The sequence below is a fragment of the Anastrepha obliqua genome, chromosome 2 (genome assembly GCF_027943255.1).
Source record: "Anastrepha obliqua isolate idAnaObli1 chromosome 2, idAnaObli1_1.0, whole genome shotgun sequence".
In the NCBI taxonomy this organism is placed as follows: Eukaryota; Metazoa; Arthropoda; class Insecta; order Diptera; family Tephritidae; genus Anastrepha; species Anastrepha obliqua.
Window position 1 is genome coordinate 80184540 of NC_072893.1, and position 19728 is coordinate 80204267.

Consider the following 19728-nt stretch of genomic DNA (forward strand, 5'->3'; position numbering starts at 1 on the left):
GTAATAATTCATACATAATTTCCATAAAATATATTCAATGTATTAAAACAATTAACCAAAACTTATTTGTGTTTAACATTAGTAGGTCTTATTTGGCCCACCCTGTACTTCGTGTCTAATCGCGGTTCCTTTTTTTCTGACACAGACTTTATATGACTTTTTAGGGGAATGAACTGTGTTTTCATAAAAGAATTATTAAAATGAAGCAAGAATCAAAATGATTGTGAAAGCTTGTCAATAAGTCCTAATTTTATAGTTATTTAAGGCTATAAAATTCAATCAATATAATTTCAAAATGCTCATGACTGGATTTTCAACATATTATTTGATAAGCCGATTAGGAAGTGCAAACATGTGTGATTGGTGAATGAAGTGATACTCACGCAGATTTGTTGATATGGAGAATTATATGTACACTTATAGGCGATTATAGTAGCAAACACAACTCACTTTAGCACATATTATCAGAGTTTCGACGACATAGCATAGTTAAGATTATTTGCTTTAATCAAATATACACCAATTCGTTCTCTTACTTTTTAGCATTTTGAAGGTAATTGCGTAATTTTGCGTTTTAAAAAGACATCAGCTTTTAATCTTCAGTTTTTAGACAATATAACAAGTGCTAATACGCCAGTTATACCCCATTTTCCCCATGATTTTATCGAAACTCTCGATGAATGATCAACAAATCTATGCCACATTTTCGACGTCGATATCACCATAATGAAATCATTCGAACCCTTCATTACTGTTTAGGTCCATAAACAGCTCAGTTCTTCTGTTTGTGGTGGCACTTGTTCTACTTTTTTATCTTGGTGGTTGTGGTATTACACAATGTATCGAATTTTCTCTTCACTCGTATCTCTTTTTTTACTATCATTTTAGACTACAGCCGCAAGTATAATAGCTTCAACAAAAACAAACCGCCTGAAAACTTTTTTCAAGCGTGGTGTCACTTTGAAATCACCTTATATATACTTATACATACTATACATCGTCATTTATAGCTTATTAAAAACATCTTGCAAAAAATGCTTAGAACTTTCTCTAGTGGTGGGCCGCCTAAATGGAATGAAATGAAAGAAATTTTGTTTCAGATTTGTATGTTTGTGCACACAATTCATTGAAATAGAAAATTAATTTAAATTTGCAATTGAACTTTCATTTGTAATAGCTGTTTGCTGGATATGCGGCCCTATCGCAGTCACAGTACAAAAAGGAATAGCATTCTCACGAACAGTTCGAACAGTTCAAGGCCTGTATGCCTATGCGTCAATTAGATTTTCCATCAAAAAGGGAAAATTAACGAAGAAAGGAATTGAAGGATAGTCAATCAAAAAAATCAGCTCATGTTGCTTATTAATCAATAAAGGGGGCGGCGAATTGTAAATAGTTAATTAATTTCTTCTGAAAGCACAAATAGAATGTAATCCACCGTTTGTTTTTCGGGAAATGCATTTAAGCGTGGTCGTTTGTGCACATTAAACCACCCAATAAACGCTTCTGGGGAAAACTGTTAAAAAACACCATGACGCTATTTTCAGGGTATGAAGCACAAAACAGGGTATGAAGAACAAAAGTGTACGAGTGAGTGACATGGGGGCAAATGGCCGCAGCGCACCAAAAGACATAAATGATCTACCCTACTAATTGCTCCCTCACACTCCGAGCTCTCCAGCGGAGAGCGATTATTATTCGTTCTCAAAAATATCTCATGGTAAGGTACTTTTGTTAAATGAGCAGAGGTGAATAGAGAGCTGAAGAGAGAATATTTTTCGAAAAGAATGACACAGTTGGAATATAATTGAAATAAAAGTACTGCGCTAAAAAGCGACTAAAGTAAGGAATAAAAAAAGTATTGTCGATAAATTTTTTTTTTCTTAATCGCTAAGACACTCATCATCCTACCCTCATATTTATCTTCGATTTCCTAACCAATAGCCTTCTCAGTAAACATTTTTAACAGATTTTGAACAAATTTATTTTTTTTACAATATTTATTTAATTTTAGGCAAAATCACAAAAATACTTACTGACTACTGACTTAGTGCTGATACCAACAGTTGATTAATAATGAATTTGATTAATATGATCAATATTATAATAACATGTAGTAATTATACTCGTATAAGCGAATTAAATGATACATTCAACAAAAAATAGAATCAATTTTTAAGAACTGTAAAATCTAAATTACATTAGATTAGATTTAATTAAGGCTTACATATCGGCCTTATGGTCATTTATGCCCTCTACTCATTACAGTACCTCATGCAGACCCAGTTCTGTTATTAAACTTATGATAGAGCTGGGTTGGATTGAGGGTATGCGCCTTTCTTCTGGCTACAAATAGGCGAGATGTCTCAAGCTTTAAATAGAAGCTTCATGGAAGTCTCTTAGTATTGGTTGCAGAAACGACAAGAATCAGTGGACAATAACCCAGTGATGTGCAGATGACTGCGCAGTCTGCAATGACTTTTTGGTTGTACCAGCCCAAGGAAGGATTTCGCCTGGTGTAGCTCTTTACTCCTAAGCTCGAGTCCAATTAATAACGATACGCCTCTCTTACCTATGCTTCTGTTACTTCGTTCCCAGTTATACTCCTGTGTCCTGGGATCCAAATTAATCGGATGCGATTGTGCATTCCTAACAGATTCTCTATACACCCGGGGACCAATGAAGACTTATTCTCACAGGATGGCAAAGCCTTGAGTGCTGCCTTATTATCGCTCAAAATGCAAATTCACTTATTCCGGAAGTTCATATTTAAGTTGATCTCTGCACGGAAACAGATGGCGTACACCTCCGCTTGGAGGATGCTTGGACCTTCGAGGCATCTGTATACCAGTGCTGGGTAAGCTCCTGGGGCTTCCTTTCAAATTTAAGTGTACTCCAGTCAACCTTGTCGTCCAGTTTAATTCTGAACTTCTTTCCAAATTTGATGACTTAAGTGATATTATCTTTAGGTACCTGGGTAAGTCAGAGTTGCAGACTCAGCCATTCCATATTCTTAGATGACAACACTTTTTTTTTTGCCAAAGCCTAGTAATATTTAACAGGTTACGCTTGGCTAATGCTGAATAACTAGGGCTAATCCGCATCTTCCTCGTTAGCGCTACCCGCACTGTCGAGAGAGCGGCTCTCGGTGCTCGAGGAACTGCTCCATGTGTTATCATTAACCTTATTATCTAATCCCAATTTACACAAAAGGAATTATATTTGATACAGTGTCAAAGGCCTTGGAGAAGTTAGTATAAGTGAAATCAATTTCAAGCCCAAACGAAAATTATTCTATAATACCTATAGTCACTGAAAACAGTCAAGTTGCATACCAATTGTATATGTAATATAGTTTCTAATATAATTAGTCGTTTCTAAAATAATTAGCTACAATTTTTTTTTGGAAATTCAGGCGTATTTCCAAAATAAAAATTTTAGCCAATTATTTTAGAAACGACTAATTATTTTAGAAACTACATATACAATTGGACACAATAAGAATTTAAAAATCCCTGGAGCACTTTAAAAATATTCTAAAATACCAAAGGAAGTGTTTGAAAAAGCTTTATCAAAAACGAATTTCCAACTTAACATAGTTTTCAAACAAATAGGAGTAGTTTTGAGGGATTTAGGATATGTATATAAAAGAATTATAAACAATAATTTCATAGAAAATATTTTTTCATTAATAACCATAATATTACAATACCCGGCAAAACAAGCAATCAGAAAAATATCAAGCAAAATTATTATTATTAATTTTCTACCTCAAACCGTTTTTGAACTTTGCATTTGGGTCATAGTTGAACAGCGTATGCGGATTATGAAGTCTAGAGTGTGCTACGAGGGCGGATCAATAAGTCCGTGACTTTTTGTATTTCTGATCTCTTTACTGAAAAAGAAATACTGCTCCTGTCAACAGGCATCTGTCAGTTGACTCTTGTCAAAAATTGAACGTAGGCGTCAGTTAGTTTGTACCCAGTAATTTGAGGAGAAAATGGAAAAAACTGAATTTCGTGTGCTTATTAAGCCGATTCACCCTTAGAAACCAACTGTTTCGACTATTGTTAGGTCTCTGGTGTGTGGTGATGGATCCATGTTTCGTCCACGGTTACAAAACGGCGCAAAAGCTCCTCCATATTGCGATTAAACAACGCCAAACCTTCCTGTGAAGTTGTTACACGATTGCGTTTGTGGTCGACTGTGAATTACTGGGTAGTCTGATAAAGGTAGCTGTAAAACACAAACTAACTGACGCAGCACGTTCAAATTTTGACAGGAGTCAACTGACAGATGCCTGTTGATAGGAGCAGTATTTCTTTTTCAGTAAAAAGATCAGAAATACAAAAAGTCACGGACTTATGGATCCGCCCTCGTATAAATAGTGGGAAATAGGAAAAACTAAGAGTTTTTAGATTAAATTTAAGCAATATTCAATTATTAGTGACGAATGAGAGTGGTGGCGTGGCCTGGGGGCTGTGGGAAGGTAGTTCCATCATAAAAACATACCTATAACCTTCATTAGGTGAAAATATGAATGTATAAAAATGTTTACGTCATTTGGTGTTGTTGTTTCGTAGTGATGCGCGGACAACGTACAGACATTCACCTTTATAGTATAGAAACAAGCCATTTAGCTTAGCAGAATTGATTAAAGATATATTATATTCGAATATTAAGCATTTAACAAATAATACAGGAAGCGTTTGGTATTTGAGGACAACTTGTGTGTAAAACTAATTAACTTTTATTTTGAACAAAATTTACGAATCCACGATTTTTTTAAACAACATTAACTTATCATATTATACTTATATAAGTATATCTATAAAATCATTCAATATAATTTGCATTAGCTGCAGTAACGAATGCTGATTGTTTTCACGCTGAACTACGCCTCACACGTAGTAACCCCCTGGATTACTGAAGTCTGGGGAGTTAGGTTGTCATAAGCTGTTGTGGGATAATGGAAGAAGAAGAACACTCAGAGTCTTGATGAAAAATGCGTTCTAGGTACACTATCAATCCAGGGTTTCACTACGGTCCCTAGAACCGCGATACATGTACAGAATTCTTTCGAAATCCTTGAGTAAAGAAATGTGGTGGCATGACATGTCCTTTGTTGCTCTTAAAACCAAAACAGTGGCTGGAAATTTCGTATGTATGACCACAGGAACCTCTGTAGGATTGGAACATAGCCATTATTCTGGTAATTTCTACGTTTGATATTTTAGTATTGGTCAACATTTTCTCGTCAGAATAAAAACCATACCAGCTCAGACCCTTCAGGGTGTTTAATTTTGTTTAGGAGGCGTTTTGCTTTTCTCGTGTTTTCTCCGACATAAACTGTGTGTGCAAAGTAGAATTTATACCGAAGATCTTCATATACAACTCGATGAATAAGACTCTTAGAAACATTAAGCTCCCTCGCAAGGGCCCTAATTGATTTTGAAGGGTCCTCGTAAACAATCGCTTGTAAATTTGGCAGACCGGTCAGTGTCAGTTTCTCATGTTTTTTGAGTTCGGCAACAGATTCTGCATCGCCGCTAGGAGCTTTCAATATATAATATATGGTATGTCTAAACTGACTATATGTTTTGAAATCGGATCACTATAATTCATAAATACATAAGTAACTAATTCGTAGGGTAGTAACTAAGTAATTAAAGAGATACACAAGAAGCTGATAATTTCTGTGGCACGAGCTGGATTTACGCCATTAAAGATTAATTGTATTATCTTATTACAATAAGTAAAATAATAATAAATATCATGGTACTGACTAGTACACGTACAAAGTACATACACGTACAAACGCTTGAACTTAGAAATACATATATTCCTCAACCAAAAGCTTTTTACTAATTATCAATTTTCCACTTTCATGCAACCAATTCCTTATATTTTCATATAAATGTCATAAAAAAGTGGCATCATTATACTTTGGTTAAATTTGAAAGCGCTTAGTAGCCGCATTGAATACTTAACTATCATTAAATACTCTCTCGCCGCTTATAAAGCTCTCTGATTATGAAAACATGCCACAATCGCATATTACATACTACTAGGCATTTACACTTTCAACTAAACGCCTGGCAAAAGTATGGCCAAAGTATCTAATATGCAACAATAACAAAAAAAAAATTTAAATTGAAATGCGGGCAGCCACTGCTACACAGTGCACCATTGCGTATGCCTTTTGTTCAACTGTTCAACTCTCGACTTTGTTAGCTCACGTGCGGCATTGCTCGTTAAACAAACCGCAAATAAGCGTTTCAACTGCAGGAATTCAAAAGTTCAGAATAAAAGAAGGTTTTAACTTACTAGGAAAAATGGAAAGCAAAAATAAATAGACTCAGCTGAAGTTAAGTACACTTAACATCAACACTTTGGCACAGGCTAACTTAAATGCTCGACTACTACATGTTAGCATACTTACGTACTTAAGCTTGCTTATTTTTTGTATGTGGTTAACAGGCACGTAAGTGAAATTGAACTTTTAAAACACAATCACATTCACTTTTGCGAATTCACTGCGCCACTGAAGCTGTGTCTGAAGCCATTTTGCTTCTCTGAATGCAAGCTATGATGCTCTACTTCGGCGCTAGTGCCACAACTGGCTGTATGACTTTGACTGTTGGTAGATTTACTATTTGTTCACCAACTTAACATTGATTGTCTGTGCTATGCATGTAAGGCATACTTAATGTCTGGGTAGAGCTGCAGTGCCTGTTTTGTGTGTGCACATTTGTATGCCCAACCGTTAAAACTTCAACAGCGTGAAGGGGCACAAAAATAGTTTTATTTATTTAACTAAATTAAATTTATGATATTTGCTTAATTTGTTCCTCCGATATTCTGTATATAATAAGATGCCCTTGCATGGCAGATATCCATTCGTATACTCGAAATTGTTACTATCAAAAAATCTTGTTCTAACACAACGTTTTTCCTTACCTTAGAATCTGGATTCATAGAGGTAACCTTCTAAGTAATAGCAACAATACACACAAGCGCACTCAGCTCTATCAATGCTCTAGTGGTTTACTCTAGTAACAAATCTATTCTGCATTGCAAATGCAAATTTTCAGCTTAAAAAATTGTGTTACCGAAGGTAGTTACCACTTCTTGTAACCTCAACTCTAAAGCACTGGCAACGCTGTTTAAGGCCTGTGTTGCATAGTTTAGAGGCACTCTTGCCTACTTATATGCAATACTTTATATGCGAAACGAGTTATGAACTAAATTTAAAATTTTATATTCAGAACCTTTTATTCACGCCGTAATAACATTTTCACTTCAATTAAAGACAAAATATACGTCCGTACTGGGGATGTTCGGTATTTTTTAAGACCCGGAAATCACGAAATTGCTAGGGGTTACTTTATCAGATAATGGCTAAGTTTTTATAATTAACGTATATATTTAACTACTATTACGTAATCATTTTTAGGAGTTAACTTCTTAAAAACCCATTTTCAATCATTTTTGTTTTGCTGGCCAATTGCTTTATTTTACAAAAATAAAAACACAGCATTAATACATCATGTTTCGACTTGGCTTTAGCAAAATTTCAAAAATAAAATTAATAATTGTAAAAGTTAACGCTGTTTGTGTGGAGCCCGTTTCTGCAGAGTCGACAATTAATTATTGGAAAAAAATTGAAATTTTTGAAAACAAAAAAATCGTTCGATCAGGCACGAGTTTTTTATGTTTTTCAAAAGCAGTATAAATTTTATTGAAATCTACCAAGCGATTTTTTGTAACCATGATGACCAATTCAAAAAACATAGTTTTGAGAAAAACTAATTTAAAGTTTTGCTATCTATTACCGGAGCGCCCTTTGTTAAATGTTGAATAACTCGAAAAGTATTTGTCGGATTCACTTAAAATTTAAGAAAATGCAAAAAAACTCCAATTTTTTGAAAATTTTGACTACCTCTAACTCCTTAAATCCTAGATTCACATACGGGATTCCGATATTGTAATAACATGGTCCAGAAAATTTCGAGATAGTAAAAATCAAAAAATGTACATACATGCCTAATTTGTAGGTACTTTTCTTCTCTCCACAAAAAGTATTTAAAAATCAGTTCTTTTGATGTTTTTGCCGAGTTAATGAAGTTATTAAATGTTTTGGTGAAAATTGTGTGAAGAAAACGAAAAGGTTTGAAAAGTTTGTTGCCAGTGGCCAATGGTGCAGGTCCTCAAGGAAGTCGGTCATAGAGGTTTTGTAACCGATGAATCTGTGATATTTTGTCTTATTGTGTAGGGAAGCATTTTTTTAAAGAAAAAGTGCATAAAAATATGAATTTGAAAATTTTTTACTTCGGTAAAACCAAATTACTACTAACTGAGTATACAAAATTGTGGGAAAGTATGTAGATAATAAACAAATGTGCATAACGAATCTAATACAGCTTCTGATAGCTCAGATTTAAATTTTCTCGGTGATATTCAAAGGCTAGATATGCAATTTTCATCTTCATTTTTTAATCTGTCGATATTAACATTGTCGCCTGGTCCCAGAATGACTTTAAAAACTTTTCGTTTCGTTTCGTCTTCGTGATTGACGCTTTCATAGGATAGTCATTTAGCTAATATAAACATTCAAATAAATAAACACTTATAAATTGATCCCAAAATAAAAAATAATCGAGAGAGCAAATTCAAAAAAAAAAAAAAAAAAACACGCAACCGTGAAGACCTGATTTTTAATTTAGAAGTATCGTATAAACTTTCTGTGTTACCCAGACGCTGCTAAATGCAGTTGGAATGTTTTCATCTTCAAGTTAAAAATATCTGCAAATAATAATAAAATCATTGGTAAATTAGAAAAAGCAATATTTTTATATTTTGCGATCAAACGATTACGATACTATACATACCTTTAGTTTTCAGCTTGATATTAAAACAGTTTTGATACGAACAAACCGTTTGCGGACCCGTTCTCTTAACTTTTCTTCAGAGTGATAAAATTGTTGTTTTTTGAACTTTGGCAATACTTTAGTAGAATATTAATGACCAAAAACTGCTTTTTATTAAGAAACAAAGCACAAAATGGCGTAGTAATGCGATACTATAGTACTTGTACTCACGTAAAAATTTGTTTTTGGCGTAACTTCTGCAAGTCTTTCAGTTCGTCTGAAACAAAATCAAAATAGCTTTCGGCTAATAATAAAATTTCATTCTATAAATATACTTATATAAACATACAAAATAAAAACTTTGGAAATTCTCAATTTAGCTGATATTAAAAAAATAATATTTACCCTGTTAAGAAAAAAATATTTTAGCTCTGGAAACTTTAAAACTACAAACTCATATATAGGGGATTCACATAGCTTAATAAAGTTGGAAGCCATAAAGCAAAGTTTTAAAGCAAAGTTTTAAGTCTCAATTTTGTTGTAATAAATCAGTTCCTAAAACTTTTACTGCATAAGAAATTTTGCATTACACATAACAGAAGCGCAAATGAAGTGTAGTAAACCGAAATCAGCCGAGCTGTTATAGCAACTCATACACATAGCACTCACAGCTATATTTTTTAGTTTCTTTTTCTTTGCAAGCCAACAACAAACGTTTTAAACTATAACAATATTAGGCAAAAAGACATACATTATTTTCGCGGTAGGTGGATGTACTGATCGATATCTTGTAAAGTATCGACTAAACAGTTTAAAGTTACGCTCGTTGTTAAGGTGACATTTCACACTGCAAAAATTCGTTTGCTGTTTTTTTCTTTTTCATGCCAATTTTGCACTAACTCTCTCGATGAAAAATGCACTTTTCAGGAAACCTTTTTTCCTTGAATCCAAAACATTTATTTGGCTATAGCTCGAAAACTACATCAACGTAGAAAAGCCACCGACTTTACTTAGGAATAGGATTGTCTGGTTCCTGAGTTTCTTGTTATAAGCCGAATCGACTAAGGTGGGATCCATAAATATAAAGAAACTGAGATTATTTAAAATTTCAAATCGAAGGGCAAACTGAGAGATAAATTGTGATACGAAATATAATTTATGTTATCCGAATCGATTAACATTAGTACTCTAATTATTAAATTAAAGCTTATGCTCATAGATGACGTACGCCGACTAGGTCCTCCTCTGAGAATGTAGGTCTTAAAGGGGCAAAGTTGTTTACTAAAAAACAAAAACATTAGATCTACGCAGTCAAAATTTATATGTACACGTATATGCATAAAGTTTTATATATTTAAGCTTCATTTCTATGTTTGTTTTATAATAATGATTTTTAATGATACCGTAGCCTATCTACCGGAGTGCATCTACAGGGTGGGCCATATAGCGTTTGCTTTTTGAACCACCTATTTTTTTGAGAATGGTAACACAAATGACATGTCAAATGTGTTCATAATCTACTTAAAGGTTTGACATTTACGAAATGGGACGCTATACGCTTGAACAAAATTGGGAAATATTGAAAACCTATTTCCAAAGTGGTGAGTCTTCTTCTTCTTTTCTGATTATCACATCGGCGGCTACGTCAATAAGCACAATTGTCGGATTTGGGGCCCAGAAAATCCACACGTTACTGTCACTGTTTGGTGCGGTTTTTGGTCTGGAAGCATCATCAGGCCATTTTTTTTCGAAAAGGAGCCGCTCAACGAGTTGTTTCCAAAAATTGAAGAGGATGACATGGACGACATTTGGTTTTAACAGGACGGTGCAACTTGTCACACTGCCAAAGTTACACTCGAACTTTTTGTCTACCGTTTTTGAAAACCGAATAATCAGCCGAAATTCCGATATCAATTGGCCTCCTCGGAGCTGTGATTTAAGCCCGTTGGACTATTTTTTGTGGGGAGCCGTTAAGGACAAATGCTGTGCGAACCATCCAGAGACGATTGATGCTTTAAAACACGAAATCGAAGTTGCCATTCATGAAATTGGAGCCTAAACAATCGAAAATGTGCTTAAAAATTGGGTTTATCGAATGGCCTCCGTAAAGCCAGTTGTGGCAGTCATTTGAACGATATTATTTTTCATTCATAAATGGCAATGTTTAATCTTCAAAATAAAATAAAAAGTTTGAAAAAATATTTATTAGTTTTTTTTTTATAGCCGATTCAAAAAGCAAATTTTACATGGCCCACCCTGTACTTATTGCATCTTTTCCGAAGGAACATAGGTGCGTATGTATCTTAAACTTAACCTGGTATGGTTTGGTTAAAAAAACATTTTTCGTTTTGAGATTCAAGCAAGTACGAAAATTTCATATAAAAAAATTATTAGTGAGCCGGGTTATTTGAAAATCGTTTAAGAAAATACCCTGCGAAAGGAAAGTTGGGTGTACACAATCTCTACTGTGAAAATATCTTGCTTATATTAAAACTTCCAAACAAATAAAAAAATGGCATTCATTGAAATCACTGAAATGTGAGCTTAAACTAAAATTATTTCTTTACTAAAATGAAATAAGATGTATACCTGAAACTGTACAAGTTTCGCAATAAACCAGCTGGGTACCATCAAGTAGAATATGTAACCCTTTTTCCATTATATATTTGGGTTTTGCACCATTTACGGCACCTTCTGTCACAGCTAATGCTCGGTTTGCTATTATGTCAAAAAAAGTTGTCAGCACAATAAATATTTTCCCTGAAAATACCACTTTTACCGCAACTGACACACTCTCGGCAAGTGAAACTGGTATAGTAGTAGTAACCCAAGCAAATTAAATAAAGCAATGATAATGTATGTACACAGTTTAGTTTTTATACATGTAAGTAACACATACACACATACTTTTATAGAAAAGAGTTTGGAAAACTTTAATTACGAAATCCGTGTTACGTGACAGAAGTGGGCGGAAAAAACTTGCTGTTGCATTTGAATATGAAGTAGTCGTATATTACACTTGTAACGCGCCAACATAACGCTGCAGTCGAAGTTACTAGTTGGTAACTGCCTTACGACTAGTTTAGATTATAGTTGAAGTGATTTGTTTTATATCTTTTTTTCAATGCCAGCAGCCGGATTTTTTAACGTGGCTATGTAGAAATACGAAAATGTGAATAGCCAACCTTTGCATCAATTAGAAAATCAATCAGTTAAAGCACCAGTATTATAGCAGTTAACTAATTAGTCTATCTCTAGATCGGTATGATGCCAGTTATAGAAGTAGTATCAGTGTTATACTTAATGAACTCGTTTATAATAAACTAAAGGAATGTAGGGCTTTTTGTGCCAAAAATCATTTTTTTGGACTAGTTGAAAAAGTTAATGTAATGTGTATGTATGTAAATAAAGTTTAATATGAATTGAAGCATTACACAAAATTGTGGCTTTATAAAGGTTGATCTGATTGGATATACTTTTTTCAATAGGGTTTTTTCATAGATTACGCTTGACTACTGTCAAGCTAGATATATATTTTTTTCAGTATTCATTGACATTTCATCATGGAAAGACTTACGCCTCAACAATGTTTACAAATCGTACAATTGTGTTCCGAAGATCGAAGCGCTCAGACCAACTTTGGTGTATGACGAAGAGACCCATTTTTGGTTTTATGGTTACGTTAATAAACGAAATTGCCATACTTAAGTTGAAGAGTAATGCAAAGCCATTACATCTACTAAAAATAACCGTTTGATGTGGCCTATGGGGTGGAGGAATTATCGGCCCATACTTCTTCAAAGGCTAGGCTGGCGCCAATGTAATAGTGAATGGCGAACCCTATCGCGTCATGATAAACGACTTGAAGTCCGTGATCTACACAATATTTGGTTCCAACAAGATGGCGCTACTTGCCATAGATACCGTGAAACAATGGATTTACTGCGTCGTCGTTTCGGTGAGCAATTTATTTCTCGACTCGGACCCGTGAACTGGCCACCTAGATCGTGTAATTTCGCAACATTGGACTTTATTTATGGGGGTATGTAAAGTCTGAATTCTTTGTGGATAAACCAGCTTCAATTGAGGTATTTGAAGCCAACATTACTAAAGGTGTTCACGAGACACCGACCGAAGTCCTCAAAATTGGTTCTTACGGATGGCCAAATTACGGCACAGTTGCGGCAAACATTTGAAAGGGATTATCTTTTAAGAATAAATGTCATAAATGATTATATAAGAAAATAATAAAGATTGCCCAATCAATTTCGGTTTTCGATGTTTTATTTCTCGCCCTTTATATATAATTAGGGCTCAGCACTACATTGTACAAGGTTTATAGAAATTCGTCAAAATTTAATTACAATTTTCAAATCTTTAATCAAAATTAAAAAAAACTTTTCAAATTTAAAATCGCTGAAAATTTTCGTGATTGATTTTTCCTGATTTTTTTCCTTCACTATTTTTCACTCCGTATAAAAAAAGCTGTATATTTGTTATATGGGGCAAAATGCGCTGCATCTTCTGGGGGAAAATCTATCGAAAGTCAATGGAAATTTTGAGCTACTTAAAATATATCCTGTAATTTATTAGGCCATAAAACTGCGTACCCAAATTTTTCAACAAGTGTTGATTAAAGAGTTTGAGATTTTATTGAACATTTTTCGAATCTTTATAAATCTCATACACAGCTTGAAACTTTGATTATTATGGCTTTTAGTGAAATGATTTGGTTCGAAGAGATTCTTATTGTTTTATTCACTACCCGCTAGGCGATGTTTTTACACGGAGGCGCAAAATTAATCATAAATTTCGTTTATGAATTACTCTTTTACTAAATAAAAAGAGTTTAGGAAATCTTTAGTTTGGCCTCTACGCGGTCCATTGCTTGTGATTAATTTTGCGTCACATTTAAGATTCTCACTCGTTTCATTAATTCGTAAAATGGTTCCGAAACCTCAAATAAAATTCGTGGAGCTTAAAAATGTGTTACAGTTTTTAACTATATTTTAATAAATGACTTGATGAGAAGAGAGAGAGAAAGAAAAGAAGGAGTAATTAGGTACCTACATAACTCAAATCTCCGAATTAAATCGTACTACCACCACCTAGTGAATCCAATGTACCGAAATTGCATTTAAATCAGTATAGTGGTTTACGAGTGCAAAGATAACATACAAACATACAACATAACCTTTTTTATGACTACCAAAAAAACAACAAACACAATGAAAGAGTATTTATTGTGCTTTCAGTCATTATTGGCTATTGTACAACTGGTACAATTCTGGTCTCTATCGAACTAGTCCGCCCTCTGCCACACTTGCCTTTTCACTGCAGGATATGATTTACAAGTTTCAAGCGCAAGTTTATATTTACTGACTGCGTCACCGCATTTGACTTATTTTAGATGCAAATCAGCGAGTCATGCAGCGCATTTTAGCTCTTCAAATTTGGGGTGTATCTTTTTTCCATGTGTTTTTATATCAACCAATTCATTTTGCGAAAGAAGAGTTCGGAAATTTATTAATGCTGACAAAGGGCTACTATTGGACATAAACTTTTGACATTTCTTTTACCTTTCATGACCGAAGAGGGTCACCAGTTAATCGAAATGACTAATAAACAGCTTAAGATAGAAAAGGATGGTTGCTAACCTCGGCGTGCCAGTTTCCGAATGAATGCTTTCTGACCTTCTCGAAATCTATTTGGAGAAACTAATAAATTGGATGGGCAAAAAGGGTGGTAATTTATTAATTACTTAATTTACAGAAAGTTGTCAAAAGTTTCAATTAAAATTCATTTAATTTAGGCCAACAGAGTTGCTTGGAGCGTGAGTCTTATTTTACAATGTTATATATTGTGTTCGGTAGATTTTCTGGTAATTATTTTCAAAAAATTATATTCAAGAATGTAAGAGCTGTAAAGTTGTGGAATGCTCTACTTATTGAAATACAAGTAAAATGTAATTCAAGAGGCTTGAAATTTCGAGTTCAGAGTTTAGCATATCCACTGCGTTTATGTGTAATTATAACAATAATAATTGCACCCTTCAGATGGAAGATGGTTTTGTATAAGGAGACTTTTCGTGACAGAAATACACTCGAAAATTCGACATTGCCTGTCGAGGAACGACCTCATAGAAAAATTGCTTCATCAAAATTTTAAAATTAAAGAAAAACCTGTAAAGTTGAAAATTTCTATGAAATTTTGTTAATTTTTTTTTCATTTGCACAAAGTTTGAAACTTGAATTTACATATGTACAAGTATTTATATGGTTTTTGGAGGCAAATGAACTAAGCTTGATAAAAACTATTAAAATTAAATAGGAAAAAAATTCTTCAAACTTCTTAAAGAGTCCCTTCTACAGCATCTTCTGAAAGGCCTTCCAAGCTTTTTCTCATACTTACCTACTAAGCGGTATCCAGCGAATGCTTCGATAACAGTAGAAAGTATGTCCTCTTTTATTAGAGAGCGCACACCTTGTGTTCGGTTCCAGTCTAGTTTTGGTTTGCACTGAAATACGGCAAACCACGCTTGGTTACCACTTTTCCTCTCCATGTATACCAAAAAAAATGCTAAGTAGCAGCTTGCAAGTGGCGTACTGAATAGCCAAGCGCACTTTTCCAGGAAGAATATGCTCGATCTTCTATTGCAACCTCATCTGCCATACAGTTTCCCTCAATGCAACAGTTACGCGGGATTTAGTTTGACCTTCTACTACAGAGATCGGTGATAGTTATAGGCACAAGTTTAGAAATGAAAGTGGGATCTAACATTAGAAAAATAAATCCTTTAGAAGTTGCTCTAAAAGTAACAGCGGCCGCCGCAGCCGAATGGGTTGCTGCGTGCATGGACATTTTTTTTACGCGGAGGAAACATCGAAAGCCGATACGGGTAGCAGTACTCCACCACCCAACATGTTTCTGTCCATATCATAGAAGAGTAAGTTTGGCAAATGGCACAACCGTAAATTACTATATCGCAGGAAAAGTGTAGATTATTAGACCACAGTACTTCAACTATTTAATGCCATGCTTTCGCTTTTTCGCTTTATCTCCATTTGTTACAAATCATTGAGTACGAACGCTGAAAATTTTTAATACAATCCCAAGCTTCTTTAGATTGTAGCATTGCGGAACAAGATTTTCTGATGTTATTGGTTCTGCTATTTTGCTTTTCAAAAACTCTCGTTCTTTACTATATCTTTGAAGTAAAAGAATATATACTCCGCGTTTGCATTTCCCTTGGCACAAAATGAACATATACCTCCATCATCATAGCCATACTTGTGGAGATATTCTCTGAAACAACCATGTCCTGTCAGAAACTGCGTCATATAAAAGTCGACATTACCATGTTTTCTATCGACCCGAGCCTGGACATTTCCAATGAGTCGATGTATCCATCTAACTTTGGTTGTTATATGCCAACGTCTTTGCTATTTAGATAGGCTCTCGTACCTCATTTCTTTGCGCTACTCAGTATATCTGGGAGCATTAGACCAGAAATAATCCCGATAGCTTCAAGAAACGGATACGATATGATAGAAAAAGTTGTTTTCTCTAAAAGATCGCAAGGCAAAGAGATCGCAGGCAACGACAAACTTAATGCATTTCTGCCATGAAGAATTCCTCATAAAACACATCTGTACTTCGGAGGTAGCATAAAAATTTAGGTCTCTCGGTTTGTGGAAAAGCATTAAGACGCACATCACAAATAGGAGGAGGAGCTCGGTCAAACATCCGAAAACGAGTGTAAGAGCTAATAATACTTATAAGAAAATTGCACTTTATTTTCTTCGATAATATACTTACTCGTATATACAAAAAGTATATGTTACATAGTTCAAAAGAAAAGGTAATGAAAAAGAAAACAAACGAAGACATTTTGCAATGTATTAAAGAGTTTTTGAAAAATTTTGGGTTTGAGATATAATAAGCATCAAGTAATGCTGAGTTCGCTAATATTGATATTGCTTATATTTTTTGTGGCCACCATTGGTATTAACGACTGCCTTTAGTTTTCTTCAGCAATTTTCTTTCATAACCCATTCTTCTCCAATAACTCTTATTAGGTGTCATTTGTTTGCTGATGCGATTTCTTCGACTTGTATTTTAAGAAGACCCACAAATTTTCTATTACCTTAAAACCGGGATATTACATTGGCGCAGTTGTAGAGCCGCCGTATTCTACATAAATGCGACTTATTTTTAGGGCCGTTATCTTGATACAGTTATTATATTAGTTTTTCAAGATTTCGACTATACTGAGACATTTGCTCCAAAGTTTTCTAAGTACATCCTGATCATATAATACGACATTATTTTCGTTTCGCACAAAAAATTATTTCCCTCTAGAACTCCAATGGCACAGAAATGTAAGCAGTAGCAAATGACAGTCTTTACAGGCTGGCTTTTGCGCGCTTTTCTTGATGATTATTTATGCTTCTTGAGCACTGGTCGATTTGTCTTTCTTTAGTCCATTGCCAGCTGTTTAGTGTTAGTGTGAGGATTATTGTAAGTCATATTTTGTTTAGATTTAGAATCTTATTCTCATCCCTTATTGTTACCTTTTCTTGTCTGCCTCCGAAATTCTTCAACTTTTCTTTTCAACATAATTTGAAATAGTGTTAACGGTTCTCAACTTCATTGAGAGCATTTTGCCAAGTTCTTTTGTTAATCTTCCTTTGTGGTTTTTAAAAAATGTATACCGACTGAAGGCGATTTTCTATCATGTTGCAAATAGCTTCAAATTGCTTTTCAAAGACTAACCAACAACTATTTTTAGTTCACTTATTAGTCGGAGACGTATTTTTTTGTTGTTGTGTCGCTTATGTATTTCGATATTGCAAAGCATTATTTGACACAAACAAAATTGTTCTTGGTAAAATAAAATTTAAAAATATAACTTTTTCACATTACTACTTATCATTGAGCTTAAATTGAAAATTTAAAAATTACAATTTTTCAAATATTAAATGTTAATTTTGTTTCGAGCAAAATAAAGTTCACTTCAAGGTTTAACTCAACTATAGTAGAAAAAACCATTAATTTCACTAAAGTTATATAATAATAATTTAAATAAAATTTACACTATGAGGGTTGTCCTTTATATTTTGAGCCCAATATGCTACAAATACGGTGTACCCAGACGTGGGTGAATAGAATTGATCCTATATGGATGCCGTTCTGGGCCCTCCTAAAGTAATATAGAAAGCAGTTCCAGAAGGAGAGGGAGAGAGATCGTTTTAGTGGCCACACTACACGACGCAGTAGACGAAGGTCGCTGTAAGTGCGAAGGCATTTTGAACCCTACCTCACCCACCAAAAAAACATTTAAAAAGTCAATACACCTCTGCATTTTCTAAGCCATTTTTTGCCCCTTAGAAGTGGATACCTCCAAAATGTTCTGTTTAACGGCTTCAGCAGCTTCTTCAGGCGTTGAAAACCGTTGGTCTTGCATTTTATTTTTGATACTCGAGAAATCATTAGGTGTCAAATCAGGGTTGCAAGGCGGTTGGACCATTAATTCGATCCTTTGAGTACCCAAAAACTATATTTTGTGAGCTGATACGTGAAAACTCGCATTGAAGGATTATTCGTCTTCGACGACTGGTTTTCCTTAATTATCCTAAAACTTTTTTCAAACAAGTTCTTGTGTACCACTCCGAATTGGCTGTTCTAAGTTTTTCTAGTATTATAGTTGTGACATGACCTGATTCTCCCGAAAAACAGGCGATCATTTACTGTGAAGTGTTTCTTCCGTGTACAACTTTTGTTGGACGGCCTTTACGAAATTCGTCCTGCCAGGATCGATGGCCGCGATAAAAGTCGTTGTACCAGCGTTTCACAGTGGTTAAGTGTGGTGCTTCCCAGCTAATAGCTGAAGTAAATAGGTCAATGCTGTCCTGTTTCGATAATTCACGTCGAAAATCGTAATAAATCATCGCACAAAAATTTTCACAAGTTAATTTCATCTTTTGGGCCAGATGAATTTTTCAAGAACAAATAAAGAGCGTAGGTGAAAACGTTACAAATAAGTTTATGTTAGTAAATACCCAATTTTTCGGTAAAAATATCGAGTTTTAGCTCATCACATGTGGTGTGGTAAAAGTGCAAAATATAATATAAAGGCATCGATTTACTTATATATTTCGCGTTTTAGTAGCTGCTCTTAAAAAAATGTCATAGTACTTTTATTCATTTCACGCAGAATAATTTCGATTTGACGATTTACTCCATCAAATAAAATATTGTATTATTCTTTGATTATTTGCATACTTCTTTAATATGAAAATCTTTCACGAATCGATATTCTGATAGCATTTGCAATTATTTACTTTAGCACTTATTGTTTCCCCATGTACGCGTACTCGTACATACATCTACTTTTGCATTAGCTTTGTAAACGCTGTCACTGTCTCTTTCCGCAGGGCACACAGAAAATCGCACTACCCTATCAAGCCAATCAGAAGCTGACGGTGAAGCAAATATTGACACATTTCACTGGCATGGACGCATCGGCTAAGAATCCCAAAGAGATATTTACTGCCGATATACAAAAAGATTTGCTACTACTTGAGGAGCAGGAGGGTTCGGTGAATTTCAAATTCGGTGTAGTGTACATGCAACCTGGCCAAGATTGTGATGATGAAATGCTGAGTAATCGTAAGTAGACAATAAGAATCTAAACTAAAAGAAATCAACTAAGTAAAAGTAGAGTTTAAAATTTGCAAAATTGTTTTTTTAGAATAAGAATAAATAAATTTCATATTATGTATATACAATAGTATGAGTGAGTATGCAGCTTCTCAATCACCTAAAATGTATGCATGCAAATGATGTTTTCAAACTT

General features: G+C 34.3%; 1 protein-coding gene across 4 annotated transcripts in view; it reads left to right on the forward strand.

Annotated features, from left to right (window-relative positions):
- LOC129238613 (GTPase-activating Rap/Ran-GAP domain-like protein 3) overlaps positions 1-19728 on the forward strand; it is a 265804-nt gene that overhangs the window by 207417 nt on the left and 38659 nt on the right. For all 4 annotated transcript variants that reach the window (XM_054873691.1, XM_054873689.1, XM_054873688.1 and 1 more), the window contains one exon: positions 19307-19541. In XM_054873691.1, the coding sequence (XP_054729666.1) occupies positions 19307-19541 (235 nt within the window). The remainder of the gene's footprint in view (positions 1-19306; positions 19542-19728) is intronic.